Here is a 25,259-nt window from a genome sequence, read left to right on the forward strand (position 1 = left end):
TAAATGCCATCATCATCATCACCACCATCATCATCATCATCATCATCAAGAGCCCGGCCTTGGGAGTCAGAGGTCGTGGGTTCTAATCCCTGCTCTGCCACTTGTCAACTGTGTGACTTTGAGCAAGTCACTTCACTGCTCTGGGCCTCAGTTACCTCATCTGTAAAATGGGGATTAAAAGTGTGAGCTCCACGTAGGACAACCTGACAAACTTGTACCCCGCCCCCCCAGCTCCTAGAACAGTGCTTGTCACATAGTAAGCGCTTAACAAATGTCATCATTATTATTATGACCCGGAGGGGGAGAAGGGCCTGGGCTAGGAGAAGGAAGATGGTCAGGACTGGGCGGAGGAGAAAGACCAGGTACAGGTGGAGGAAAAGGACAAGAACCGGGCGGAGGAGTAGGGGTAGGACGGGGCAGATGAGGAAGCCCAGGACAGGGACGAGAATTAGGTCCAAGACAGGGCAGAGGAGGAAGCCCAGCCCTTGGAGGAGGAGGAGGAGCGTCAGAACCTGGCGTAGGAGTAGGACCAGGACCTGGTGGCCAATTAGGACCAGTCAAGGGTGGAGGCATAGGGAGAGGAAGGGGAGGAGGAGGAGGGCCAGAACCATAGGGAGCAGTAGGGCCTGGACCCGGCGGACAAGGAGGGACAGGACCGTGTAATAATAGGAAGACCAGGACGAGGCTGAAGAAGAGGGCCAGGTCCGAGCCAAAGAGAGAGGGCTTGGACTGGACAGAGGAGGATGGCCAGGACCAGTGGGAAAAGGAGGGCCTGGGCGAGGCAGAGGAGAAGGGTCAGGAATGGGTGGAATAGGAGTGTCAGACCAGGTGGAAGAGTAGGGCCAGGGTCAGGCAGAGGGATAAGGTCAGGACCAGAGTGAGAAGTAAGGCCCGGACAAGGTGGAAGATTAGGGCCGGGACTGGGCAGAGAGTAGGGCCAGGACCATAGGGAGGAGTCGGGCACGGATGAGGTGGAGGAGGGCAAGGACCGGGTGAAAGAGAAAAGCCATGAAAGTGGAGAAAAGAACGGTCAGGACCGGGCAGAAGAGGAGGGATTCAAAGACCGGTGGAAGAGTAGGGACAGGACCGGATAGAGGAGGAAGGCTAGACTCGGAGGTGGAGGGCCAAAACTGGGCAGAGAAGGAGGGTCACGATCAGTTGGTGAAGGAGGCTCTGGAACGAGCAGAGGAGCAGGGCTGGGAATGGGCAGAGGGGTAGGGCCGAGAATGGGCAGAGGGATAGGGCCGAGACCCGACGGAGGAGAAGGGCCTGGAATAGGAGGAGTATCATCATCATCATCATCATCATCAATCGTATTTATTGAGTGCTTACTGTGTGCAGAGCACTGTACTAAGCGCTTGGGAAGTACAAGTTGGCAACATATAGAGACAGTCCCTACCCAACAGTGGGCTCACAGTCTAAAAGGGGGAGACAGAGAACAAATCCAAACATACTAACAAAATAAAATAACTAGAATAGATATGTACAAGTAAAATGAATAAATAAATAAATAAATAGAGTAACAAATATGTACAAACATATATACATATATACAGGTGCTGTGGCGAAGGGAAGGAGGTAAGATGGGGGGAAGGAGGTAAGATGGGGGGAAGGAGAGGGGGGCGAGGGGGAGAGGAAGGAAGGGGCTCAGTCTGGGAAGGCCTCCTGGAGTAGGTGAGCTTTCAGTAGGGCCTTGAAGGGAGGAAGAGAGCTAGCTTGGCTGGTGGGCAGAGGGAGGGCATTCCAGGCCAGGGGGATGACGTGGGCCGGGGGTCGATAGCGGAACAGGCGAGAACGAGGTACGGTGAGGAGATTAGCGGCAGAGGAGCGGAGGGTGCGGGGTGGGCTGTAGAAGGAGAGAAGGGAGGTGAGGTAGGAGGGGGCGAGGCGATGGAGAGCCTTGAAGCCCAGAATGAGGAGTTTCTGCCTGATGCGCAGATTGATTGGTAGCCACTGGAGATTTTTGAGGATGGCCTCGACTGGGCGGAGGAGGTCCAGGCGGAAGAGGAGGGACTGGACTGCGCAGAGGAGGAGGACCAGGACCGCGTCGGGGAAGAGAGCAAGTACTGGACCGAAGAGCAGGGCCAGGACGGCTAAGAAGAGGAGGTGGGGCAGGACCAGTTATAGGAGGAAGGCCAGGACAAGGAAGGGCAGTAGGTACAGGACAGCGTGGAGGAGTGGGGCCAAGACCAGATAGAGGAATAGGGCCAGGATCGGGCAGACTAGTTGGGCCAGTATCGGGTGGAGAAGAAGTGCAAGGACCGAGTCAAGGAGAAGGGCAAAAACCGGGTGAAGGAGGAGTGCCTGGACCGAGCCGAGGATTAGGGCTGGGAACGTGCAGTGGGATGGGGCCGGGACCCCGCAGCGGAGGAAGTCCTGGACTAGGAGAAGGAGGATGGCCAGGATCGGGTGAAGGAGGAGGGCCAGGTCCGGACAGAAGAGGAGGGCCTGGACTGGGCAGAGGAGGAGGGCCAGGACCAGGTGGAGGGGTAGGGTCAGGACCAGAGCAAGAAGTAGGGCCTGGACCAGGATGAGGAGTAGGGCCAGGACCGGGTAGAGGAGTACATCCAGGACCGGGAAGAATAGGAGGTCCAGTAAAGGGTGGAGGAAGAGGGCCCAGGCTGGGCACTGGAGGAGGGCCAAGACCGAGAGTAGAAGGAAGGGCTGGATCAGGCAGAGGAGGAGGGTCGGGACCGGTCAGAGTAGAAAGACTAAGACTGGGCAGAGAAGGAGAGTAAGGACAAGGCGAAGCAGGAGGGCCAGGACCAGACGGAAGAGAAGGGCTAAGACCGGGTGGAGGAGGAAGACCTGGTCCGGGCAGAGGAGGAGAGCCAGGATCGGGTAGAGGAAGAGGTCCTGGATCCGCCAGAGGGGTAAGGCCGGGACTGGGTGAAGGGATAGGGATGGGACCCGGTGCAGAAGGAGGGCCTGGACTAGGAGAAGAAAGATGTGCAGGACCAGGCGGAGGAGATAGGCCACGACACGGAGGAGGAGGATGGCCAGGCCCGGTGGAAGAGGCGAGCCTGGACTGGGAAGAGGAGGGTGTTAAGACTGGGTGTAAGACGAGGGCCAGGAACGGGAGGAGGAGGGCCAGGTCGGGGCTGGGGGGAATGGGCAGGACCGGGAGCAAGGGGTAGGTCAGGACTAGGCAGAATAGGAGAACCAAGATCATGGAACGAGGGAGGGCCAGAACCAGGGGGAGAAGGTCCAGCACCGGGAGGAGAAGTATGGCCAGAGCCTGATGGAGGAGTAGGGTCAGAACCCGGAGGAGGAGGGAGGACCACGACTAGGAGAAGGAGGATGGCCAGGATTGAGCTGGGGAGAAATGTCAGGACCAAACGGAGGAGGAGGGCTAAGATCGGGCAGAAGAGAAGGGCCAGGACTGGGCCGAAGTGTATGGCCAGGACCAGGCGGAGGAGGACTGCCAGGATCCAGAGGAGGAGGTGGGCCTGGATTAACAAAAGGAGGATGACCAGGACTGAGTGGAGCAGGAAGGCCAGGACTGGTCGGATGAGTAATTCCAGGACCTGACGTAGGAGTAGGGCCAGATCAAGACAGAGGAGGAGGGCCAGGTTCGGGCGGAGCAGTATGGTCAGGACAAGCAGGAGTAGTAGGGCCCGGCTATTCCACTCTCCCTCTCCACCCAACAGGGCCAGACATGGCCAGCGGTCCTGCTGCAGTGTATAACAGAAGTGCTAGTTTGGTAGGCGGAGGTGAAAGCTATATAAAACGAGCACCACAGAACAATTCCCAGAAGCTTTTGTGCCCTGAGCCGCCACATCACTCTCAATCCCCTTGTGATAGGGCCTGATTGGTTGCGTCAGTGATTGTGCTCGACTACATAGAAACCCAACGAATAGGGAGGGGACTAATTAGGCTTCCCTCTTGTGGGACTATCTTTGGGAGAGACAACACCATCTGCATATGACAGCTCGGAGAGGGCTCATTCAAATGAAAGGATGTGTTATAACACAGAGTGGGTAAAATGCCAGAACACAGAATGTGGAGCCGCTCAGAACCTTGTCGCTTAGTTGTGTGAGGAATGGGATTAAACGAGCCTGATTCTTAGCGAGTTTGGGCTATCCGTGTTCTCAATGTGACACCTCACAGGTAGTGGTCACAGGTTCTTAACAAAGACCATAATTAGTCCTTTGCACATAATAAGAGCTTAATAAATGCCATTTAAAAATTACAAATGATAAAGCTCCCTAAACATCCGCCTCCGACGACTTCCACAATCCATGAAATAGCCACCGTTCCAACTTGGGGCATGACGGGAGTGGTAGTTCAGTAGGCAAAGGTGAACACTGTCAAGAACCAGCATCGCACTACAATTCTCACAAGTCTTTGTGCCTCGAGCTACCATGCCACTCTCCCTCTCCTCGGAACAGGGCCAGACATAGCTGAGGCCCCGCTACGGGGCATGATGGGAGTGGTAATTCGTTAGGCAGAGGTGAACGCTGTCTAGAACGAGCATCACACTATAACACCCAGAAGGCTTTGTGCCTCGAGCCGCCATGCTACTCTAACTCTCCTCGCAACAGGGCCAGATATGGCCGCAGCCCTGCCGAGGGTCATGACTGGAGTGGTAGTTCGGTATTCGGAGGTGAACGCTGTCTAGAACGAACAGCACATCATAACTCCTAGTAGTCTTTTGTGTCATCAGTCGCATAGCTACTCTCCCGCACCTCGCGACAGGCCTGACAAGGCCAAATCTCCCCCGCTGGGCATGACGGCTTCAGCTATCATCTCTACGCTGATAACACCCACATCTACATCTCTGCCCTGCTCTCTCTCCCTCCCTTCAGATTCGGGTCTCCTCCTGCCTTCAGAACATCTCCATCTGGATGTCTGCCTGCCATCTAAAACTCAATATGTCCATTACTGAACTCCTTATCTTCCCTCCCAAACCGTGCCCTCTCCCTGACTTTCCCATCACTGTAGATGGCACTACCACCCTTCCCGTCTCACAAGCCCGGAACCTTGGTGTCATCCTCGGCTCTGCTCTCTCGTTTACCCCTCACATCCAATCCTTCACCAAAACCTGCCGGTCTCACCTCGGCAACATCGCCAATATCCGCCCTTTCCTCTCCATCCAAACTGCTACCCTGCTCGTTCAATCTCTCATCCTATCCCGACCCGACTACTGCATCAGCCTCCTCTCTGATCTCCCATCCTCCTGTCTCTCCCCACTTCAATCTATACTTCACGCTGTTGCCCGGATCGTCTTTGTGCAGAAACGCTCTGGGCATGTTACTGCCCTCATCAAAAATCTCCAGTGGCTACCAATCAACCTACGCATCAGACAAAAACTCCTCATTTCAAGGCTCTCCATCACCTCGCCCCCTCCTACCTCACCACCCTTCTTTCCTTCTACAGCCCAGCCCGCACCTTCAGCTCCTCTGCTGCTAATCTCCTCACTGTGCCTCGTTCTCGCCTGTCCCACCGTTGACCCCTGGCCCACGTCCTCTTCCTGGTTTGGAATGCCCTCCTTTCGCACATCCGCCAAGCTAGCTCTCTTCCTCCATTCAAAGCCCTACTGAGAGCTCACCTCCTCTAGGAGGCTTTCCCAGACTGAGCCCCCTCCTTCCTCTCCCCCCAACCCCCGTCTCCATCCCCCCACCTTACCTCCTTCCCCTCCCCACAACACCTGTATATATGTTTGTACAGATTTATTACTCTATTTATTTTACTTGTCTATATTTACGATTCTATTTATTTTGCTAATGATGTGCATCTAGCTTTACTTCTATTTATTCTGATGACTTGACACCTGTCAACATGTTTTGTTTTGTTGTCTGTCTCCCCCCTCTAGACTGTGAGTCCGTTGTTGGGTAGGGACCGTCTCTATATGTTCCCAACCTGTACTTCCCAAGCGCTTAGTACAGTGCTCTGCACACAGTAAGCACTCAATAAATACGAACGAACGAATGAATGAATGAATGAATGAATGAATGAATGACGGGAGTAATAGTTCAGTAGATGGAGGTGAACGTTGTCTGGAAAGAGCATCACAGTACAACTCCCAGAAGATTTTGTGCCCCGAGACGCAATGCCACTCTCCTTCTCTTCCCAACAGGGCCAGACATGGCCGAGAGCCCAGAAGCGGGGCATGAGGGAGTGGTGGTTTGGTAGATGGATGTGAACGCTGTCTAGAAGGAGCATCACACTACAACTCCCAGAGGTCTCTGGGCCCCGAGCTCCCATGACACTCTCCCTGTCCTCGCGATAGTTGCAGACATGGTGGCGGGCCCCACCGCGAGGCATTGTGGGAGTGGTAGTTCAGTAGGTGTACGTGAACGCTGTCTAGCACGAGCATTGCGCTCTAACTTCCAGGTTTCTTTGTCCTATGAGCCGCCTATCCACTCTTCTCACCTCGTTAAAGGGCCTGATTAGTTTGTGTCGGTGACTGGGCTCAACTACATAGGAATCCTACGGATGGGGCGGGGTTCTTTCTTGTGTGAGCATCTTCGGGAGAGACAAGGCCATCTGCATTTCAAAGCTCGGAGCGAGCTCATTCAAATGCAGTGATCTATTATAACCAACCCCGAGAAAGATGCTCGGACACAGTATGTTGAGCCAATCAGTTCCTTAACACTTAGCTGTGTAGTAAATTCTCCTGGGAGAGAATAGATTAAAGGAGCCTGATTCTGAGCGAGTTTGGTGTCTCCGAGTTCTCTATACGACACTTCAAGGGGTGTGGTAACACGTACTTAGAATATGCCACAAATACTATCAATATAAATGGGAAAACGCTGTGAATATCTGCTTCCCGCGCCCTCTGCCCTCCACAGAATGGCCGCGGCTTCCCCGCGGGGGACGACGGGAGTGGTAGTTCTGTAGGCGGATGTGAACCTGTCTAGAACGAGCATCACTCTCCAACTCCCAGAAGTCTCTGTGCCCCAAGCGGCCATCCCACTCTCCTTCTCCTCTTGACTGAGCTCAACAAGGCTGAGGCTTCTCCATGGGGCAAGGCAGGAGTGGTAATACCGTAGAAGGAGGTCAACGCTGTCTAGAACGAGCATCAAACTACACCTCACAGACGTTTCTAATAATAATAATGATGATAGCATTTGTTAAGCGCTTACTATGTGCCAAATACTGTTCTAAGCACTGAAGGGTACAAGGTAATCAGTTTGTCGCACATGGAGCTCACAGCCTTAATCCCCATTTTACAAATGAGGTAACTGAGGCACAGAGAAGTTAGGTGGCTTGCCCAAAGTCACACAACTGACAAGTGGCGGAGCCGGGATTAGAACCCATTACCTCTGACTCCCAAGACCGTGCTCCTTCCACTGAGCCACGCTGCTTCTCTATAATATTATAGTATTTGTTAAGCGCTTACCATGTACCAAGCACTGTTCTAAGCGCTGAGGTAGATGAAAGGTAATTAGTTTGTCCCACGTGGAACTCACAGTTTTAATCACAGAGAATCACGCTGAGAGAAACAGCGTGGCTCAGTGGAAAGAGCGCGAGCTTTGGAGCCAGACGTCATGGGTTCAAATCCCGGTTCCTCCACTTGTCAGCTATGTGACTTTGGGCAAGTCACTTAACTTCTTTGTGCCTCAGTTATCTCATCTGTAAAATGGGGATTAAGACTTCGAGCCCCCCGTGGGACAACTTGATCTCCTTATAACTTCCCCAGCGCTTAGAACAGTGCTTTGCACCTAGTAAGTGCTTAATAAATGTCATTATTATTATTATTATTATTAATCCCCATTTTACAGATGAGGTAACTGAGGCAACGAGATGTTAAGTGACCTGCCCAAAGTCACACAGGTGACAAATGACGGAGCCGAGATTAAAATCCACGATCTCTGACTCCCAAACCCAGGCTCTTTCCACTCTTTCCATACCCCACGCTGCCACGCCATTCTCCTTCTCCTTGCGACTGGGCCTGACATGTCCACAGGCCCCTCCGCGGGGAAAACCGTTAGTGGTAGTTCGGCACGTTGAGGTGAACGCTGTCTAGAGCGAGAAGCGTAGAAAGAGACCGACCTTCAGAATCAGAGGATGTGGGCTCTACTCCTGTTATTGAAGCCTGGAGCGAGCTGGAACAAAACTGGACCCTCCGGGGCCTCATGAAACTGCCCTCCTATTGGGAGGACATTCGGATGCTGATGCAGTAGTGAATGAGGTATAGTGAATGAGGAATAAGGTACATTCTTAGATTAGCGTGGTGGCAGTGTGACTGGCGAGGAAAGGGAGGATTTCTGATCAATCAATCAATCGTATTTGTTGAGCGCTTACTATGTGCAGAGCACTGTACTAAGCGCTTGGGAAGTACAAATTGGCAACATATAGAGACAGTCCCTACCCAACAGTGGGCTCACAGTCTAAAGGGGGGAGACAGAGAACAAAACCAAACATGCTAACAAAATAAAATGAATAGGATAGATATGTACAAGTAAAATAAATAAATAAATAAATGAATAGAGTAATAAATATGTACAAATATGTATACATATATACAGGTGCTGTGGGGAAGGGAAGGAGGTAAGACGGGGGGATGGAGAGAGAGACGAGGGGGAGAGGAAGGAAGGGGCTCAGTCTGGGAAGTCCTCCTGGAGGAGGTGAGCTCTCAGTAGGGCCTTGAAGGGAGGAAGAGAGCTAGCTTGGCGGAGGGGCAGAGGGAGGGCATTCCAGGCCCGGGGGATGACATGGGCCGGGGGTCGATGGCGGGACAGGCGAGAACGAGGTACGGTGAGGAGATTAGCGGCAGAGGAGCGGAGGGTGCGGGCTGGGCTGTAGAAGGAGAGAAGGGAGGTGAGGTAGGAGGGGGCGAGGTGATGGAGAGCCTTGAAGCCCAGGGTGAGGAGTTTCTGCCTGATGCGCAGATTGATTGGTAGCCACTGGAGATTTTTGAGGAGGGGAGTAATATGCCCAGAGCGTTTCTGGACAAAAATAATCCGGGCAGCAGCATGAAGTATGGATTGAAGTGGAGAGAGACACGAGGATGGGAGATCAGAGAGAAGGCTGATGCAGTAGTCCAGACGGGATAGGATGAGAGCTTGAATGAGCAGGGTAGCGGTATGGATGGAGAGGAAAGGGCGGATCTTGGCAATGTTGCGGAGCTGAGACCGGCAGGTTTTGGTGACGGCTCGGATGTGAGGGGTGAATGAGAGAGCGGAGTCGAGGATGACACCAAGGTTGCGGGCTTGTGAAACGGGAAGGATGGTAGTGCCGTCAACAGAGATGGGAAAGTCAGGGAGAGGACAAGGTTTGGGAGGGAAGACAAGGAGTTCAGTCTTCGACATGTTGGGTTTTAGGTGGCGGGTAGACATCCAGATGGAGATGTCCTGAAGGCAGGAGGAGATTCGAGCCTGGAGAGAGGGGGAGAGAGCAGGGGCAGAGATGTAGATCTGGGTGTCATCAGCGTAGAGATGATAGTTGAAGCCGTGGAAGCGAATGAGGTCACCAAGGGAGTGCGTGTAGATTGAGAACAGAAGGGGACCAAGCACTGAACCTTGGGGAACCCCCACAGTAAGAGGATGGGAGGGGGAGGAGGAGCCTGCAAAAGAGACTGAGAAAGAACGACCGGAGAGATAAGAGGAGAACCAGGAGAGGACGGAGTCTGTGAAGCCAAGGTCAGATAGCGTGTTGAGGAGAAGGGGGTGGTCCACAGTGTCAAAGGCTGCTGAGAGGTCGAGGAGGATTAGGATGGAGTATGAGCCGTTGGATTTGGCAAGCAGGAGGTCATTGGTGACCTTTGAGAGGGAAGTTTCCGTGGAATGAAGGGGACGGAAGCCAGACTGGAGGGGGTCGAGGAGAGAGTTGTTGTTGAGGAATTCTAGGCAGCGCGTGTAGACGACTCGTTCAAGGAGTTTGGAAAGGAATAGTAGGAGGGATATGGGGCGATAACTAGAAGGCGAGGTGGGGTCAAGAGAGGGTTTTTTTAGGATGGGAGAGACATGGGCATGTTTGAAGGCAGAGGGGAAGGAACCAGTGGTGAGTGAGCGGTTGAAGATGGAAGTTCAGGAGGGGAGAAGGGATGGAGCGAGAGATTTCATGAGATGAGAGGGAATGGGGTCAGAAGCACAGGTGGCCGGAGTAGCACTTGAGAGGAGGGAGGAGAGGTCCTCTGAGGATACTGCTGGGAAGGATGGGAAAGTAGCAGAGAGTGTGAGAGCCGGGGGGTTGGAGGAGGGGGGAAGAGACTTTGGGGAGGTCGGACCTGATGGATTTAATTTTGTTAATGAAGTAGGAGGCCAGATCGTTGGGGGTGAGGGAAGGAGGAGGGGGAGGAACCGGGTCCCTGAGAAGGGAGTTGAATGTACGGAAGAGCTGGCGGGGGTGATGGGCATGGGTGTCAATAAGGGAGGAGAAATAGTTTTGTCTGGCAGAAGAGAGGGCTGAGTTGAGGCAGCAAAGGATAAACTTGAAGTGAACGAGGTTGGCATGGTGTTTAGACTTTCGCCAGCAGCGTTCGGCTGATTTCCAGGATATGGTGAGAAAAATGAATATGTGGTTGAATGAGGCAGGTGAGCCAAGGCTATTGCCTAGGTTATGGGGTTGTGAGGCTAAGAGGATGCTGGCATTTTTTCCAGTGGTGTGGAAATCATAAAGACGGGCGGGGATACTTGTGTTTGAGTGTGAAGAGGAAGAGTTCCTCCTCGGACATGTTAAATGTCGGTAAATGGCCGCAACGATAGGAAGTGCTGTCTTCGAGCGGAGAAGGGGTAGTGTTAGAGCAGGTGAGCCTAATTTGGAGAGGGCCCTCGTGTCAAGACAGAGGAGTTGAATTGTGACAAAAGGTGCCATGCATGACTGGTTTGCGGACATTCGGGTTGGGGCTTCTCGGGGAGGAGCCCCAAGACGTTGACCCCACCCATGTGCTGAGAATCAGGCCAGACAGGCCCTCGTGACGAACCGTCTTCCGGGTCGATCTCTCTCACCAGAGTCGCCCAAAGCACGCACACCGTAAAACTCAGGATATATCAATGTGAGTGGAAACTGTGTTCGGAAAGCGTCTTCTTGCGGCAGCCTGACAAGTCACCCTCTCAAGCCTAGAAAATATGACCTTTAACCAGGTTTTGTCTCGACATAGCGGGCACAATCAGTCCATTGCCCTCGGGTTTAGCGCACCTCTTGCTCCCCCTTTCATCCCTTTGCCTTGTGCCAATATGGTTCTCCACACATACGATTCCCACATCAAGTGTGTGTGAAACGGGGATTAGAACCGGGGTACTCTGACTCCCAGGCCCATGCTATCTCTATTCATCCATGCTGCTTCTCCACGGATTTCATATCACTGATAAGCAATGTTGGTAACTCCGGAGTGATTTGAAGTATGCCTCCTTTGAGAGTTCTGTTGGCCGTTACTTCTTCAAGGGTTATATTTTCCCAGCACGTGAGCATTTCCTTTCTCTTCTCTCTGGGGTGTTATCGCTGACTTGCCAGAGTGAATAGGACCGGTCAATGGCTAAAATTTCCCTATCAATAAATCGGAACAGCTATTTCACATGTCGGATTTACAGGAGCAAAGTGCAATTTTCCTGAATAAGATGAAAGAGCTCCGCCTTTGGAAATTAAGTTCCGTATTACTTTTGATCATATAGGAAAGCGGTGTGGCCTAGTGCAAGAAAGTACGGGGACCTAGGTTTTAATACTGGCTCTGCCACTAGTCCCCGATGTGATCTTGGGCCAATCACTTAACTTCTAGATGCCTCAGATACCTCACCTGTAAAACTCGGATTAAATTATACTCCTTCCTATTTAGCACTGTCCTAAACACTAGGGTGGGTAGGACCCTGATAAACCATTCAGGTAGGACCGAGTCCCTGTCCAGCTGGAGTCTGAGCACCTAGATGCAACTTGCATAATGATACTTTTAATCCTCCTTCACACTCTGAAGAGCTTTAGTACGGTGATCCTGAGGGGAAAAGGTTTCTAGCACTAAAACTCTTCAGAGTGTGAAGGAGGATTACAAGTATCATCCTGAGTCTTTTCAGTCTTATATGGAGGTAGAGGATTGTACTGCTGACATGGGATCCCGTCACTTGGAAGGAGGAGATGTTCTGTTCATTCCACGGTCTTTTTTAATAGCCTATGCAGATAGGAGGTTACACCAAAGATGCTTGCAGATCCAAAGCAATGTAGAATACTGTTAACTCACAGCTTTCACTAGAAGATTGACTGGAGTTTCATCCCTGATATGGACGTCATCAATGCCCTGCCCTGTCATACCCCTGAAGTATTTTGATACACTCCTCCTCTCGTCCCCATCCCTAGAGCATTTACTACCACTACCCAGAACTGGGTCCCCTGTGCAGGACCATGTTGGAAAACATCTTCTGGAGTCAGTTAGAGGAAGGGAGATGAATGGATGATGCATGACAATCAGCAAGGGAGAAGGGGGAATGGGTGTCAGGGCCCATGGTCCCTCTAGACCATGGTCCTGCTTAACTGGAGTGAAAGGAAGAAAGGCCTGGTCACCATTTCGTTTTCAATTCTACCTCAATTAACTCCTCTGAGAGAATCCAGGCGTTGGCCTTGATCTGAGTTGTATGAATTCTGCAGCTCCGCTGTCTGGGGTAAAGGCGGAGTGGAGAAGGGGAGTTACCTATAAGGAGGCCAGAAGGTTTAACCATGAGACATGCGCTCTGGTGTGGAGGTGTGCCGTTCCCGAGGCGAAGACCTCTCCAAGGGGCTAAGAATGACTGGAGGCCATGAGGGGAGTATGGGCCTGGAAGGATTAGCCTTACCCGAGCTGGAGAGTATGTCGGGTCTAATCAAGCAGATGCAAGGGGGGGGGGATCAATCTCAATCTTGGCTGAGTAGGTGTCGTTTGCACACCTGGCTGACCCTGCGTTTCGTCTCTCGTAGGTAAGACAAGGGGAGAAGACGGGTCGGAGCGGACCGGAGAGGCGGACAGGAGGGAAGCTATGTATGAGGCATTTCTCTGACACGTTGTAGAAAGAGATGACTCCGGCCTCATAATCCAGGAAAACCTCACCCGGCGGATAGGAAGGGCCGTAGTGAGCTGGGTGAAGGGGAAGGCGATCCAGAAACTTCTCCCACCTATAGACTGGAAGGCCATCAGTGAAAAGTGTCTCCTGGTGCAATTGACACGTTGTTCATCTTACTCATCTACTCGTAACACACCACCACCTCCCACTCCGGCTGGTCTCCCACCTCCACCTCCCAGTAGTGCCGCCCCGAAGTGAACACCGGGATGCCCAGGACGCTGCCACAATTGTCGAATCTGTCCTGATGGTCTGGCACATCCTGCGGGGCCTCCACGAGTGTCACACTCCTCCGATCCTGTGACACGACGAGATGCGGACCTGCTGTGTTTGGGTCCAGGGTCATGTCCACTACGGAGAGAGAAAAGGTCGCATTTCATTATACCACATTCTATCCTTGGCTTCCATAGGTGTTTGGAGAGTTTAGCAGTGGAGAGGGGCATAGTGCAGTGCGGCACCCACAATCCATGCCTGGAAAGAAAGATGGGGATTCGGCTATATTTGTCTCCACTCCAGCGGTGAGAGCAGAGATGTTTTCTGCATGAATTCTTAGCCCACTAGAATCTGAAAGAGAAGACCTCCTCCTATAGTATCCTCTGCCAGGGCAGTTGGGAGAGGGAAAAACACACATGGGAGCCCAAGCAAGATTTCGTTGGAATTTCACATCCCTAATCTTCCAAGAGTTGGGTCAGGTGGGGACTTGAAATCCCAGCCCATCGGATTGGGAGTCCCTCAGGCTGCCTCTACACAGGACGATACTCGCAGTCCATCCTTCAGCATAATGATGGCTGAGAGAGACTACAGCCTGACAGTCCCAGTAAGGGGCTTTCTTTCCCTGTAGGTACTGTCTGAGACAGGAATCTGGGGTAAAATTTTCCAGAGAACTGACTCAGGACGAGCCCATCATGGGCTTCCACTCACCTGCATATCTGCTGAGTATTTCTCTCATCCCAGGCACACAGCAGGTGGTCAGCTCAAAGGACCTGTTGGCCTTTGGCCATTGCTGCAGCTCTGACACACTTCTGGATAGAGCAAAGAGTCGGTCATAAATAATTCTAGTCCATCTCAGACCCCAGCACGTCACGCGGAGCAATACTTTTGTGCCCTTCCCAAAAGGTCCCACGGACACCTGTAGTACGTGGATTCCTTGGACCTTCATTTCTTGGATCGTCCACAAGGAGCACAGAACACGTACGTACATGCACAATGTTCCTCTCGCCTCCTAAGGAGAAAGAAGACACTGAATTAGTATTTGATCTATTGAACTGTTCCCAGCCCACGTCTTCCCGTAACGTGGCTCTCCGTGGGGACACTACATCGATCCACTCTGCACCCACTTGATTCCAACAGCAAAGAGCAGGGACCATGAGATTACATACATACATTTCCTTTCGGTCAATCGGTGTTGTCGTCCCGTGGGCTCTTGAAGCTTTGTCCAGAGCCCGGGACGGAGGGATGCAACTGGGGTCCTACCATCCAGGACCCAGCTCTGGAGGACCCTCCCGAGCAAGGTTGTCGTGGCTCCGGATGTGACTCCACTGAAAACACAGAAGAGCCTCTCTGTGCTCCATTCCCATCTTGCCTCATGTCTGGTTCCTGGACTTTAACCCGTAGCAGCTCTATGCTCCCACTCTGGCACTTCTCCTCCAGCTCTGTGATCAGTGCCCGAAGAGCATGGCTCCGCTGGAATAGATGCTCCTCGCCCTTCCTCGGTTTTTGCAGATTCTCCCCCTTGTCCTTCTTCAGGATCCGAAGCCGCAACTCGAGCTCCTCATCCAGGAATAGGTGCATTTTCTGAAACTCGGACACGAGATTCTGCCTACATTTCTGCACCTCCTCCTGCCGGGAATGAGGTCAGGGTGGAAAGGAGAGTCAGTAGACCATCGGACATATTGAACCTCCCCAGTCCTGCTAAAGGTGAAGAAGGGACTCCGCTGCGTGAAATCAGAACTTGACCTTCACCATCGCTGAGTTCATTTTTTCCGCAGCTAGCACAGTCTGAACCTCTTCAATTTCTGCCCACAGGGGATGAAGAAGCTCCTGGAATCTCTCCTGAAAGACAAAACGGCCGTCCGTCGATGACCGTGACCCCAGCACACTTGGAATACAGTTGTGCTGCTTTGGGCCTCTCCCAGCTAGTTCCCGGACCTCGAGAGTAGGATAGGGAGATACTGGCGTGGCACCAGACGAAAACGTTCTAATTCGACCTTCAACACTTGCTTTGGAATGACCACGGAGCGGACATTTTACCCTGTAATCCTCCGCGGCCTCTCCAGTCGGACTCACGCTGTGTTCCCCGTGCTCCTTGGAACGGTAGCGGGGCACACAGATTACGGTGTCGTCCTCCTGACAAAACAGCTTCAGAGATTGCTGGTGTTTCTCACACAGCTCTTCCTCCTCAGCGGGGCCCCGAGGTAGGTGAGGTCCGAGCTGCATTCCGATCACTGCCAGCCTCCCCAGACGTTTACCGGTCTCCAGGTCTTTCAGGTGGCAAGCCCCACGGCACTCTGGGCAGGAGAAAGACTTCTGAATAGCATCTGAGCACCTGAGAAGACAGAACCGGCAGAAGCTGTGCCCACAGCTGATGGTCACGGGTTCGGTGAAGTACTCCATGCAGACAGAGCAGGTCAGGTCTTCCTGGAGGCATTTGGCCAGACCCATGGCAGCAACCTTCCTCAGGAGAGAGGCCGAAGTCGAGTCACTGAAGCCACGCTGTCGATCGCCCATTGACTTTCCTCCTGTCAAAAGATAGCCAGATGGTTGTTCCTGTCTCAGATCCTAGGAGCCATTCAGAAAGAGAGTGGATCTCCACCAAGGGAAAGTCGCACCAATGATTTCTCTGGTGTCAGATGTCTGCTATGAGGCTCAGCTCTGGAGGTGCAGCCCCAGTAGCTCAAATATCAAGGGGTGAACTGCACTTCCTTTTTGATCCGTGTCAGCAGCCTGATGGCATTTACTGAGCACTTGCTCTGCCCCGAGCACTGTTCCTCCCTTCAAAGCCCTACTGAGAGCTCACCTCTTCCAAGAGGCCTTCCCAGACTGAGCCCCCTCTCCTCCTCCCCATCACCCCCGCCCTACCTCCATACCCTCCCCACAGCACCTGTATATATGTTTGTACAGATTTATTACTCTATTTTACTTGTACATATTTACTATTCTATATACTTTGTTAATGATGTGCATCTAGCTTTATTTCTATTTGTTCTGACGACTTGACACCTGTCCACATGTTTGCTTTTGTTGTCTGTCTCCCCCTTCTAGATTGTGAGCCCGTTTTTGGGTAGGGACCATCTCTATATGAGGCCAACTTGTACTTCCCAAGCGCTTAGTACAGTGCTCTGCGCACAGTAAGCGCTCAATAAATACGATTGAATGAATGAATGAGTGTTATCGTGTGGCTCTGGGATCTTTAAAATAACACCCTCCCGGCTTTCCAGATAATAAGCCCTCCTGACCAGATATCTTTAGACTGCGTTGTCAGAACGTGATTCCTGTCGGAGAAGGAGTCGGTGGGCCAGGGTGTCCACCTCACTGAGACAATGGAGCTACCGGGACCCAAGATAGGCCCTCTGGTGGGTCATGAAAATGTCCTGGTATTGGAAGGACATTAGAGGCTGATGCAGTAGTGAAGGTGGGACATGTGATAGGAGATTTGATCAGCGTTGCAGCAGTAGGGTTGGAGAGGAAAGGGCGGATTTGATCAGTGTAGTGAAGGTTGTACAAAATCCATTTCCCAACTGGGTTCCGAGTACTGGACCAAGTGCATAGGAGAGTACATCGGAGTGAGTAGATTATAAACGGTGAACATACGTAACGGGTGTTATTGTTTGGCTCTGGGACCCATAAATTCATGCTGCCACCTGCTTTCCAGATATGAGCTCTCCAGACCAGGCTCCTTACGGGTAAGTTACCAGAATGTGCTTCGTGTTGGAGGAGGAGTAGATCGGGCCAGATATGTCCACCTCCCTGAAGCCTGGAACTAGCTGGAAGCCAGCAGGGCCCTCCAGTGGATCTTGTATATGTTCTTGTATTGGGAGGACATGAGGAGGCCGCTGCAGTAGTCAAGGTGAAACGTAAGTGCTTAGATCAGTGTTGAAGCAGTTGAGTTGGAGAAGAACGGGAGAATTTTTAGTGATGTCCTGGAGGTATAACCTTCAGGATTTGGTGAGAGAATCAACATGTGGGTTGAATGAGACAGCTGAGCAAAGGCTTTTGCCAAGGTTACAGGTTTATCAGAAAGGTAGGATAGTGGCGTTGTCTATAGTGGAGTCAATGGTTGTCTTGAAGTCTCCATCTTTATCCAGATGATACTGATGCTCAAAGTCTCTGGACCAGATGGTCTGTTGAGAGCATATCCCTTTCCATGATATTTCCGCTCCCCACAGCACTTGTATATATTTGTACATATTTATTACTCTATTTATTTTACTTGTACATATTTACTACTGTATTTATTTTGTTAATGATGTGCATATAGCTGTAATTCTATTTATTCTGACGGTTTTGACACATGTCTACTTATTTTGTTTTGCTGTCTGTCTCCCCTTTCTAGACTGTGAGCCCGTTGTTGGGTAGGGACCGTCTCTATATGTTGCCGACTTGTACTTCCCAAGCTCCTAGTACAATGCTCTGCACACAGTAAGTGCTCAATAAATACGATTGAATGAATGAATGACACTGACTCTCAGGGAGGCAATTGAATGATGATCCTTGTTCTGGGATCCGACGTGTCCTATTCGGTTAAAACCTAGGAAAATAGACTCTTAGCCATATAACTGTTAGGCAAAGAAGTAACCAGCATCATCATCTAGACAAATACAATTGATAAAGTTTGAAATAACAGCTCTTTTCCAATAATATTTCAAAATTATTCATTAGTCTTTAGAACTGTTTTTAAAAATTACTCTAAAAATTATTCTTAACCATTCAAAAATGGTTGCAATTATTACCTTTCTGTTGCTCTTTCCAAATACTTGGGATAGGATGCCTAAAACCTTCCCAGTCCCATAAAAGCAAACCCAACTGCAAGGACAAAGTAAGCAACTTTATGTATGGCACAGAGTGACAAGCATTCATCTGCTTCTAGCCCCTTTTAGCCAGGCTATAGTAGAGACCGCATACAGGGATTACATTGTTTAAGCCCTTAACATAATTGTCATTTTATATTAAAGGCCTTTTCAACCAAGAGATCAATGTAACAAGCAAAGATGAACAAAGAAACCCCATTTTAATGCATTTATTTTGTAATACTCATCATTTGAATCTCTCCTTTGTGGGCAGCTGTCTCTTTTTCACAGACCTCTTTAGATTCATGGGTGACAAGTTTCTCAGCTTGGTTTCTCGTGTTAGTTAACTCTTATTAGCCGTTTTGAGAGCTGGGGTTCTAGGTGACCCTAGAGTCCCTTGTCAACTGAGAAGATGCCCCACCCTTGGGTCCTTTCCCCAAGAAATTTGTGCAGTCCTGTAGGCTTCCTTTACACGAATTCTTTGTTAATTCCCCTTAGCGAAAAATCCAGATTCAGTTATCATTTTGACGTTTTGCCTTGCAATCGTAGTATTTCCTTTTTACCGAGAGCAATATTTCTTTACACCAAATTTCCATATTCCCATTTATCCAGAATTATAAAAGAAAGGAATATATGTGTTCTTTACATTTTTTTACTACACGTTGCTTATTCCATAGTGAACATGTCAAGGTAAGTTTATTTGCTCAGGCCATCCCGTTTATAGCGGCCGGACATAAAGATGACAGTCCATGTTCAATTTGCTTATATACCTCCTTAACCAACTTAGCAAAATCTGCAGTTAATACAGTAGAATCTCTGACACAGTAATTGAATGACCACCCCTACAGGCTTTCCTAGTCCGAAAGTGCAAGTTATCAGCTCATTTAGCAAGCAGCACGGTGTAGTGGAAAGAGCACGGCCTTGGGTTCCAATAATAATAATGATGGTATTTGCTAAGCGCTTACTATGTGCCAAGCACTGTTCTAAGCGCTGGTCCAGCCTCCGCCACTTATCTGCTGTGTGACCTTGGTCAAGTCACTTAGATTCTCTGGTAACTTAATTTACCTCATCTGTAAAATGGGGATTAAGACCATGAGCCTCACGTGGGACAACCTGATTACCTTCTATCTACCCCAGCGCTTAGAACAGTGTTTGGCACATAGTAAGCGCTTAACAAATGCCATTATTATTGTTATAATTATTGTTATCTCTCCACAATAGAATTCATACTTCACTATAAAGATAGTTAACCATTTCTTTGAGGGAGGCGCCTTCGCTTCAGACAAATTTTATCTTTGATTTTCTAAACTGATAGCTTCAGTCCCCTAAGGTTCTTATTCTCCACAAGGCCCTAAAAAGAGCTGGTTGGGAACTGGTTAGGTTCTCTGCCCCCGTGCCTCACTTAGTGCTCCTTCAGAACCTCCGAGGTCGATAGCGCCAGGAAGTATGCGACGTTTGAATGTTTCTTATCTCTCACTGCCAGCCCCTCCGGGACTAGTAAACTAGGCTCATTGGCCTGGCAGGGTTTGACGGGTCAGAAGTAATTGGAAGGACACAGAGAGAGAGGGGAGGGCTGTGTTTGAGTGTGAAGTAGAGTGGTTCTGTTTTGGACAGGCTGAGTGTCGGTAAATGGCAGCAAGGAAAGATGAATTAGCATGGAAAAGTTCCATCGTGTTCCATCGTGCCATAAATTCCAAACACAGACCTTGCTGAACTCAGAGAGAGATGCACAGCACAGCCATGATTATGAACAATAGAGACATGACACGATCTCCGGAAGAAATGAACAAGACGGACCCAACTGCCAGACAAAGCCCAAAAATCTAGTCCCTGTCTCCAGCACCATATCCCTCTCTGATAAAGGCAGCCGTGCCCCTGACCCCTCTCATTTGGATCATCTACGCGGCTGGGGTCGCTGGTCCCCCTCCTGCGTATCTAGTTGATCCTCTCTGCCCCATATCCCCGCCTCACAGTCTCACAGCGGCTTCCTGGTTCTCTAGGTGGTCCTTCCACTCTGGCAGTCTTTCTTGCCGGTACGTTTTTTCCGGATGCCGTTGCCGGTGGATGGATGCTCATTTCGTCTCTGCCCCTCTTCTCTAGGGGACGGACAAATTGAAAGCTAGTTGCCCTATCTAGGGTGCAAACCAGAGGCTCATAATGGAGTCCACCATGCCCTTTTTTCCGTATGGGCATGACCTTGTGTCATCCAGACAAGGAAAGGAAATACAGCGCGGGGGGCAACAGGAAGGTGATTGGGGCCCACCCATATTTCTGAAGGAGTTTGATAACAGTTAAGTGTTAACCAGGATTTTACCTCCGCCGGAGAGGCCGTTTTCTGATGTGAAACGAAATCGTGGAGAGAAGGGTCAGGGAGTAGAGGAGAAAGATGCCAAGTGGCTGCATCAGGAAATTGTGAGGAATATAGAGCTGCCACTCGCGCAGCGGCATCCGCGCGTGCATTACCCTTGGACACGTGGTCGTGAGAGGAGGAATGCACCACACATTTCACAACAGCAAAGACACAGGTAGCAAGATGGCCTTTAAAAGAGATGCAACAAAGGGCCTATTTTAGTTAGGGGTTCCTGCCGCCGTGAGGAAACCTTGTTGTTGCCAGAGTGAACCAAAACCATACCCAGCCCCAGAGGCATGCCGAGAGTCAGTATAGATTGCTGTGATTTACCCAGAGGCCAGAAAGCAGACATGAGTAAGAGCAACTAACTCAGCCTATTGTGCTGAATAATGGGAATTTAGGGCCTGGGATTCCAGAATAACAGGCTCAGAAAATGCCACATAGCCTGATTTGAACTGCCCTCGGTCACCCCGAAGGCAAGAGCCATCAGTGAACAACAAGAGGTCAGGGTTTTGCAGGGGCTGTGCTGTAAAACTGGGTGCGATCTTATTAGGCGATAACAGCAGCCTTGCAGATATGGTGCTTTCCTTCGTCCTCAGTTGGTATCAGAATAGTAGGACTTAGAGCTGTTCAATATGTGAGAGGTTGCCAGACCTTATCCAAAATCATTCTTCAAAGGCTGGAAGAATATCGAGGGGGATTTTGAAAGGATTTTGAGTCTGGGTGGCACTTTGCCAATCACCAGGCATGAAGAGCCAGGGTTTTCACTTCTGTGTGCCAGCACTGGATACCACAACAGCAGCATAGATAAAATAAGACCACAGTGAGCCATCACAAGAAATTCATCTGGCAGCAGCAGGCAGGATGGACACCCGGGTCAAAGTGGGGGCAAAAAGCTGTTTATCGGTTTCTATTTACATAGAGGTATCTGGCCGGACCCAGTTGATTTTCATTCGGGGTAGTTGCTCCGCCCCATCTTGTCCTCTCCTTAGCTCAGGACGTCGGCGACTACCACCTCTTTATCCCATCAGTGTCAGCAGCTGCAGTCAAGGTCATCATCAACATCAGCTCACCAAGGGATCGTGACATACATGCCATGCCCACGTCAAGCTAACGGCATCATGGCCAAACATAATGAAGTCCAAGCCTCAGGTTTGTCACATTCTACTCCTCTGCACGTGCTCTTCCGTGGAATCCAGCCACCTGGGTTACTGTGGCGAGTGGGCTGCTATGTCCAGCACATGGCATTCTCTTGTCTGGTCTAGGTGATACCTTGCCCATGAAATGGGTGATATTAGATATATGCAAGCATGTCGTGGAGGCGGTCGCAATGCCACTTCACCTAAAACTGGATGACAAGTGCTCCTCTTTGCAAAAAAAGGTACCCTCACGCATAAGCATCCATGCCTTGTGGTGTGCCCAACAGCAAAGCAACAAGGTAGTATGATACAGTCACCTGCAGTGGGATGCAGGACTTCACTTTCATCTTGTCCTTTGCTACCAGTTGTCTTTGGCTCTCCTTTTTAGCTGAGAACCAACAGGAGGGCAAAGGGAAGGACACTCAGGAAGATTACTCTGCTGCTGAGGAAAGCCCTTGTGCCCCCACCAAAATGACAACATGAGGGCTTCTACCAGATACCCATATTGCTTCTGTTATTCACTAGGTGTTCTGTTGCTCTCTGTTAAAAATTATCAACAAAGATCATCCCAACAATTATACAAAACAAGCCGTCAAACAAAGGAAAAATGTTCTTATGGTCTTGGAGTCCCCATCTCGGGTGTGGCAGTTCGTTAGGCGGAGGTGAATGCAGTCTAGAACGACCATAACACTACAACTCCCATCATCCGACTAGCAACTCAACCTCACCTCGCTACAGGGCCAGATTGTCTTGTGTAAGTGACGGGAATCGACTACGTAAGAAGCCTGCATATAGGGTGGGAAATGATCAGGGTTTGCACTTATGGGAGCACCTTCGGGAGACTCAAGGCCAGCTGCATTTGACAGCTCGGAGCGGGATCGTTCAAATGCAAGGATGTGTCATAACGCAGTTTGGTTAAGATGCCAGAACACTGTATATAGAGCTGCTCAGTGCCTTGACCCTTGGTTGTATGGTAAACTCTCCTGGGAGGTAATATGATTAAAGGAGCCTGATTCTGAGAGAGGTTTGGGTCCCCATGTTCTCTGCGATACTTCACGAGGAGTGGTAACAGTTACTTAACAAATACCATAATTACTATTGTTGTCCGCCAGAGGACTTGGCATGACTGACTCCATCTTGTGCATACTTTTCATTCATTCATTCAATCGTATTTATTGAGCGCTTACTGTGTGCAGAGCACTGTACTAAGCGCTTGGGAACTACAAGTTGGGAGAATATAGAGACTGTCCCTACGCAACAGTTGGCTCACAGTCTAGAAGGGGAGACAGAGAACAAAACAAAACATATTAACAAAATAAAATAAATAGAATAAATATGTACAAATAAAATAAATAGAGTAATAAATACGTATAAGCATATATAAATATATACAGGTGCATACCGACAGTAACCCTCCATTTTGTGCATTCCGAGAGCAACTCCATTTTGTATGTTATGCAAGGCTCAACAACAGAATGTGTTCAAGGCCCGTAACAAGTAACACCTGTCTGTGCAAGGTTGTAAGGCCAAGTAACTTCCATCTGTACAGCAAGGTTGTAAGGCCAGTAACTCCCATCTGCACAAGGTTGTGATAACAGAGACAAATTAAAATTCGACAACCATCCTGTTGGCCCTCATTGGTTCCCTGAAGTTTCTCATTGCTCGCTCCCGCATTTCTGTAACTGAGTAATGGACTCAGCGAGAAGGGAACTCGGGGCTGCTTGTTACTCGTACCTCTCTCGGGAGGCAAACGGGCAGGTAGCCACCTTCCTCCTTTACTGCTCTATCTGAACTTACGTCTCAAGTCATTTTTCCTATCTACGTCACCACCTTGGGTTCACGAACCCTGTGGCCGATTTACACCAGATTACTTATTTTGCACCCTACTTTCGATAACAGTAACTTCTTTTTGAGACCACGTGCTGTGATCTGGATAAGAACAACCTCCGTGGGTGAGAACGGTAGACTCCCGTGAAGCGTCAGACTTCGTAAGTAATGATCTGCTTTTAGGCTCCAAGTCTCCCCTTCTCTCCTTCTGGGTTGTTAATTTGGGGCGCCCGGTTAAGCCAGGTTACGGGGTTTCTCCTCCTGGTTTAGGGAGGAGGGTGGTTTTCCTCAGGAGATGTTCTGAGGGGCTCTAGGGGTTCTTTCTGGGTTAAACGCAAAGGGGGTTCCAGTTGCGGGAACCATGGTCTCGAGTCACTCTAAGACAAGCTCGTGTCTGGCTAAAGTTTTCCAATCATGGGATGAGGGTCACCTTCCGGTAACTAAAGGAATGTAAAACAACAACTTGCAGGGTGTCACAAGGCCTGGACCCAGTTCTGGGACCAACAGCGTCCTTATTCCTGTCCCGAGGGAGGGTCATTTGATCTATAAACTCTTAGCAAACTTCGGGAGGTTTTATCCTGTTCCCGGTCTGATGAAATGTGCTATCGGTGCTGTTGGGCTACAATTAGTGAGGCTCCATTCTCACAAACTGGAAGTACACCATCGCCATCTGTAGAAGAACAGGCGGTGTTGCCTTCAGGTCCAAGGTCGGACCCGATATAAAACCCCCTACCTGGTTATATTTCCCTGGTACCATTCCTAGGTCCTGTCCGTGAGACCGCCCAACAGGTCCCAAGGGCAAACGGCAGGTTTACAGTGATTACAGCCGGGGTTCATGTTCTTTTTGAGCCCCAAACCCTCCTGCTCTGGAAGCAGAATACCCCGCCCTTCCGGAAAAATCCGCAAGAAATGAAGCGAAGGATCCTGCGAATTTTTAGAACCCATCTTCCTACCTGGGCAGATGTCAAGGAGTTGCTCGAATTGTTTTTCACTTCTGATGAGCGCTCCCGTCTCAGACTGCAAAGTTGGAGAAAGATGGTCAGCCCCATGTAGCGTGGCCAGCAATTGAGCCTGATTGGAACTTAAATGTGGAAATGTGGAATCGCCTTAATCAGGCACGGCAGACTCTCCTGGTCGCCATCCAAGAATTAGGCCGTAAACCTCCTAACTGGGACTCCTTTCATGGGATGACCCAGAAGGGAGGGGAAACCTCCGGTGAATTTTTCACTCGTCTTAGTGAGGGAGCAGAAACGTTAGTACAATTAAATCTGGGTAATGAAAGAGATGCTAAAGCCTTGACCACTGCCTTTGTGAAACAGGGGAGGTTTGTTGATTATTCTGATAAATATAGCCCCGGATGGGTGGCAAATCCCCTGCCAGAGCTGCGGGAGATCGTGCACCATGTACAAAATATGAAATCCACCAATGCTGCAAAGGGTCTGCTTATGGGCACATCCTCCACCCCGGGACGTCGCTTTTATTGTCATCAGAAAGGTCACTTTAAGAGAAATTGCCCGCAACTGTGGCGCTATAACAAGCAGACATTCCCGCCTCCCGCCAAATGGCTGTCCGAATAAAGCCAGACCTGGTTCGGGTCCGGCCCCTGGGAATAGGCCCCACATACCCCCGGCTCAAAATGCAGGTCCGGACTTTGGCCCCATTGGACCTTGGGACCCGGCGGGAACCCAGTGACCCCCGTCTCTCCTAAATGTGCTATCCCCTGGAGATGAGTATCCCGATGTGTGTGCCTTACCAGCTGGATACTCCATGGGGATTGATCTCCCTGACCTGAGCCCACATGTTGAACCATGGCTCTACAGAGCCTCATGGTATGGCTCCCGTGGTGACTGATGACCAGGTCGTTACCCATGGCCCCGAGTCATTCTGTGAATTGACCATTAATACAAAATCCTATAAATCGTTGATTGACATGGGTGTGACCTATTCAGCGCTCCCTTCCTTTCCTCCTGGG

The 25,259-nt window shown here is 50.4% G+C and overlaps 1 protein-coding gene across 1 annotated transcript; it reads right to left on the minus strand.

The window, feature by feature from the left end:
* Positions 1-13,089: 13,089 nt before the first annotated feature.
* Positions 13,090-20,419, minus strand: LOC119940066 (probable E3 ubiquitin-protein ligase TRIML1). The gene is made up of 7 exons (XM_038760114.1): positions 20,286-20,419; positions 20,009-20,067; positions 15,216-15,703; positions 14,922-15,017; positions 14,548-14,804; positions 13,887-13,987; positions 13,090-13,316 (listed from the first exon to the last, which is right to left on the minus strand). Exons 1-7 carry the CDS (start codon positions 20,417-20,419, stop codon positions 13,090-13,092), a joined length of 1,362 nt encoding a protein of 453 aa, XP_038616042.1.
* Between the last annotated feature and the right edge of the window lie 4,840 nt (positions 20,420-25,259).

This window comes from Tachyglossus aculeatus, chromosome 18 (assembly GCF_015852505.1).
Source record: "Tachyglossus aculeatus isolate mTacAcu1 chromosome 18, mTacAcu1.pri, whole genome shotgun sequence".
NCBI lineage: Eukaryota > Metazoa > Chordata > Mammalia > Monotremata > Tachyglossidae > Tachyglossus > Tachyglossus aculeatus.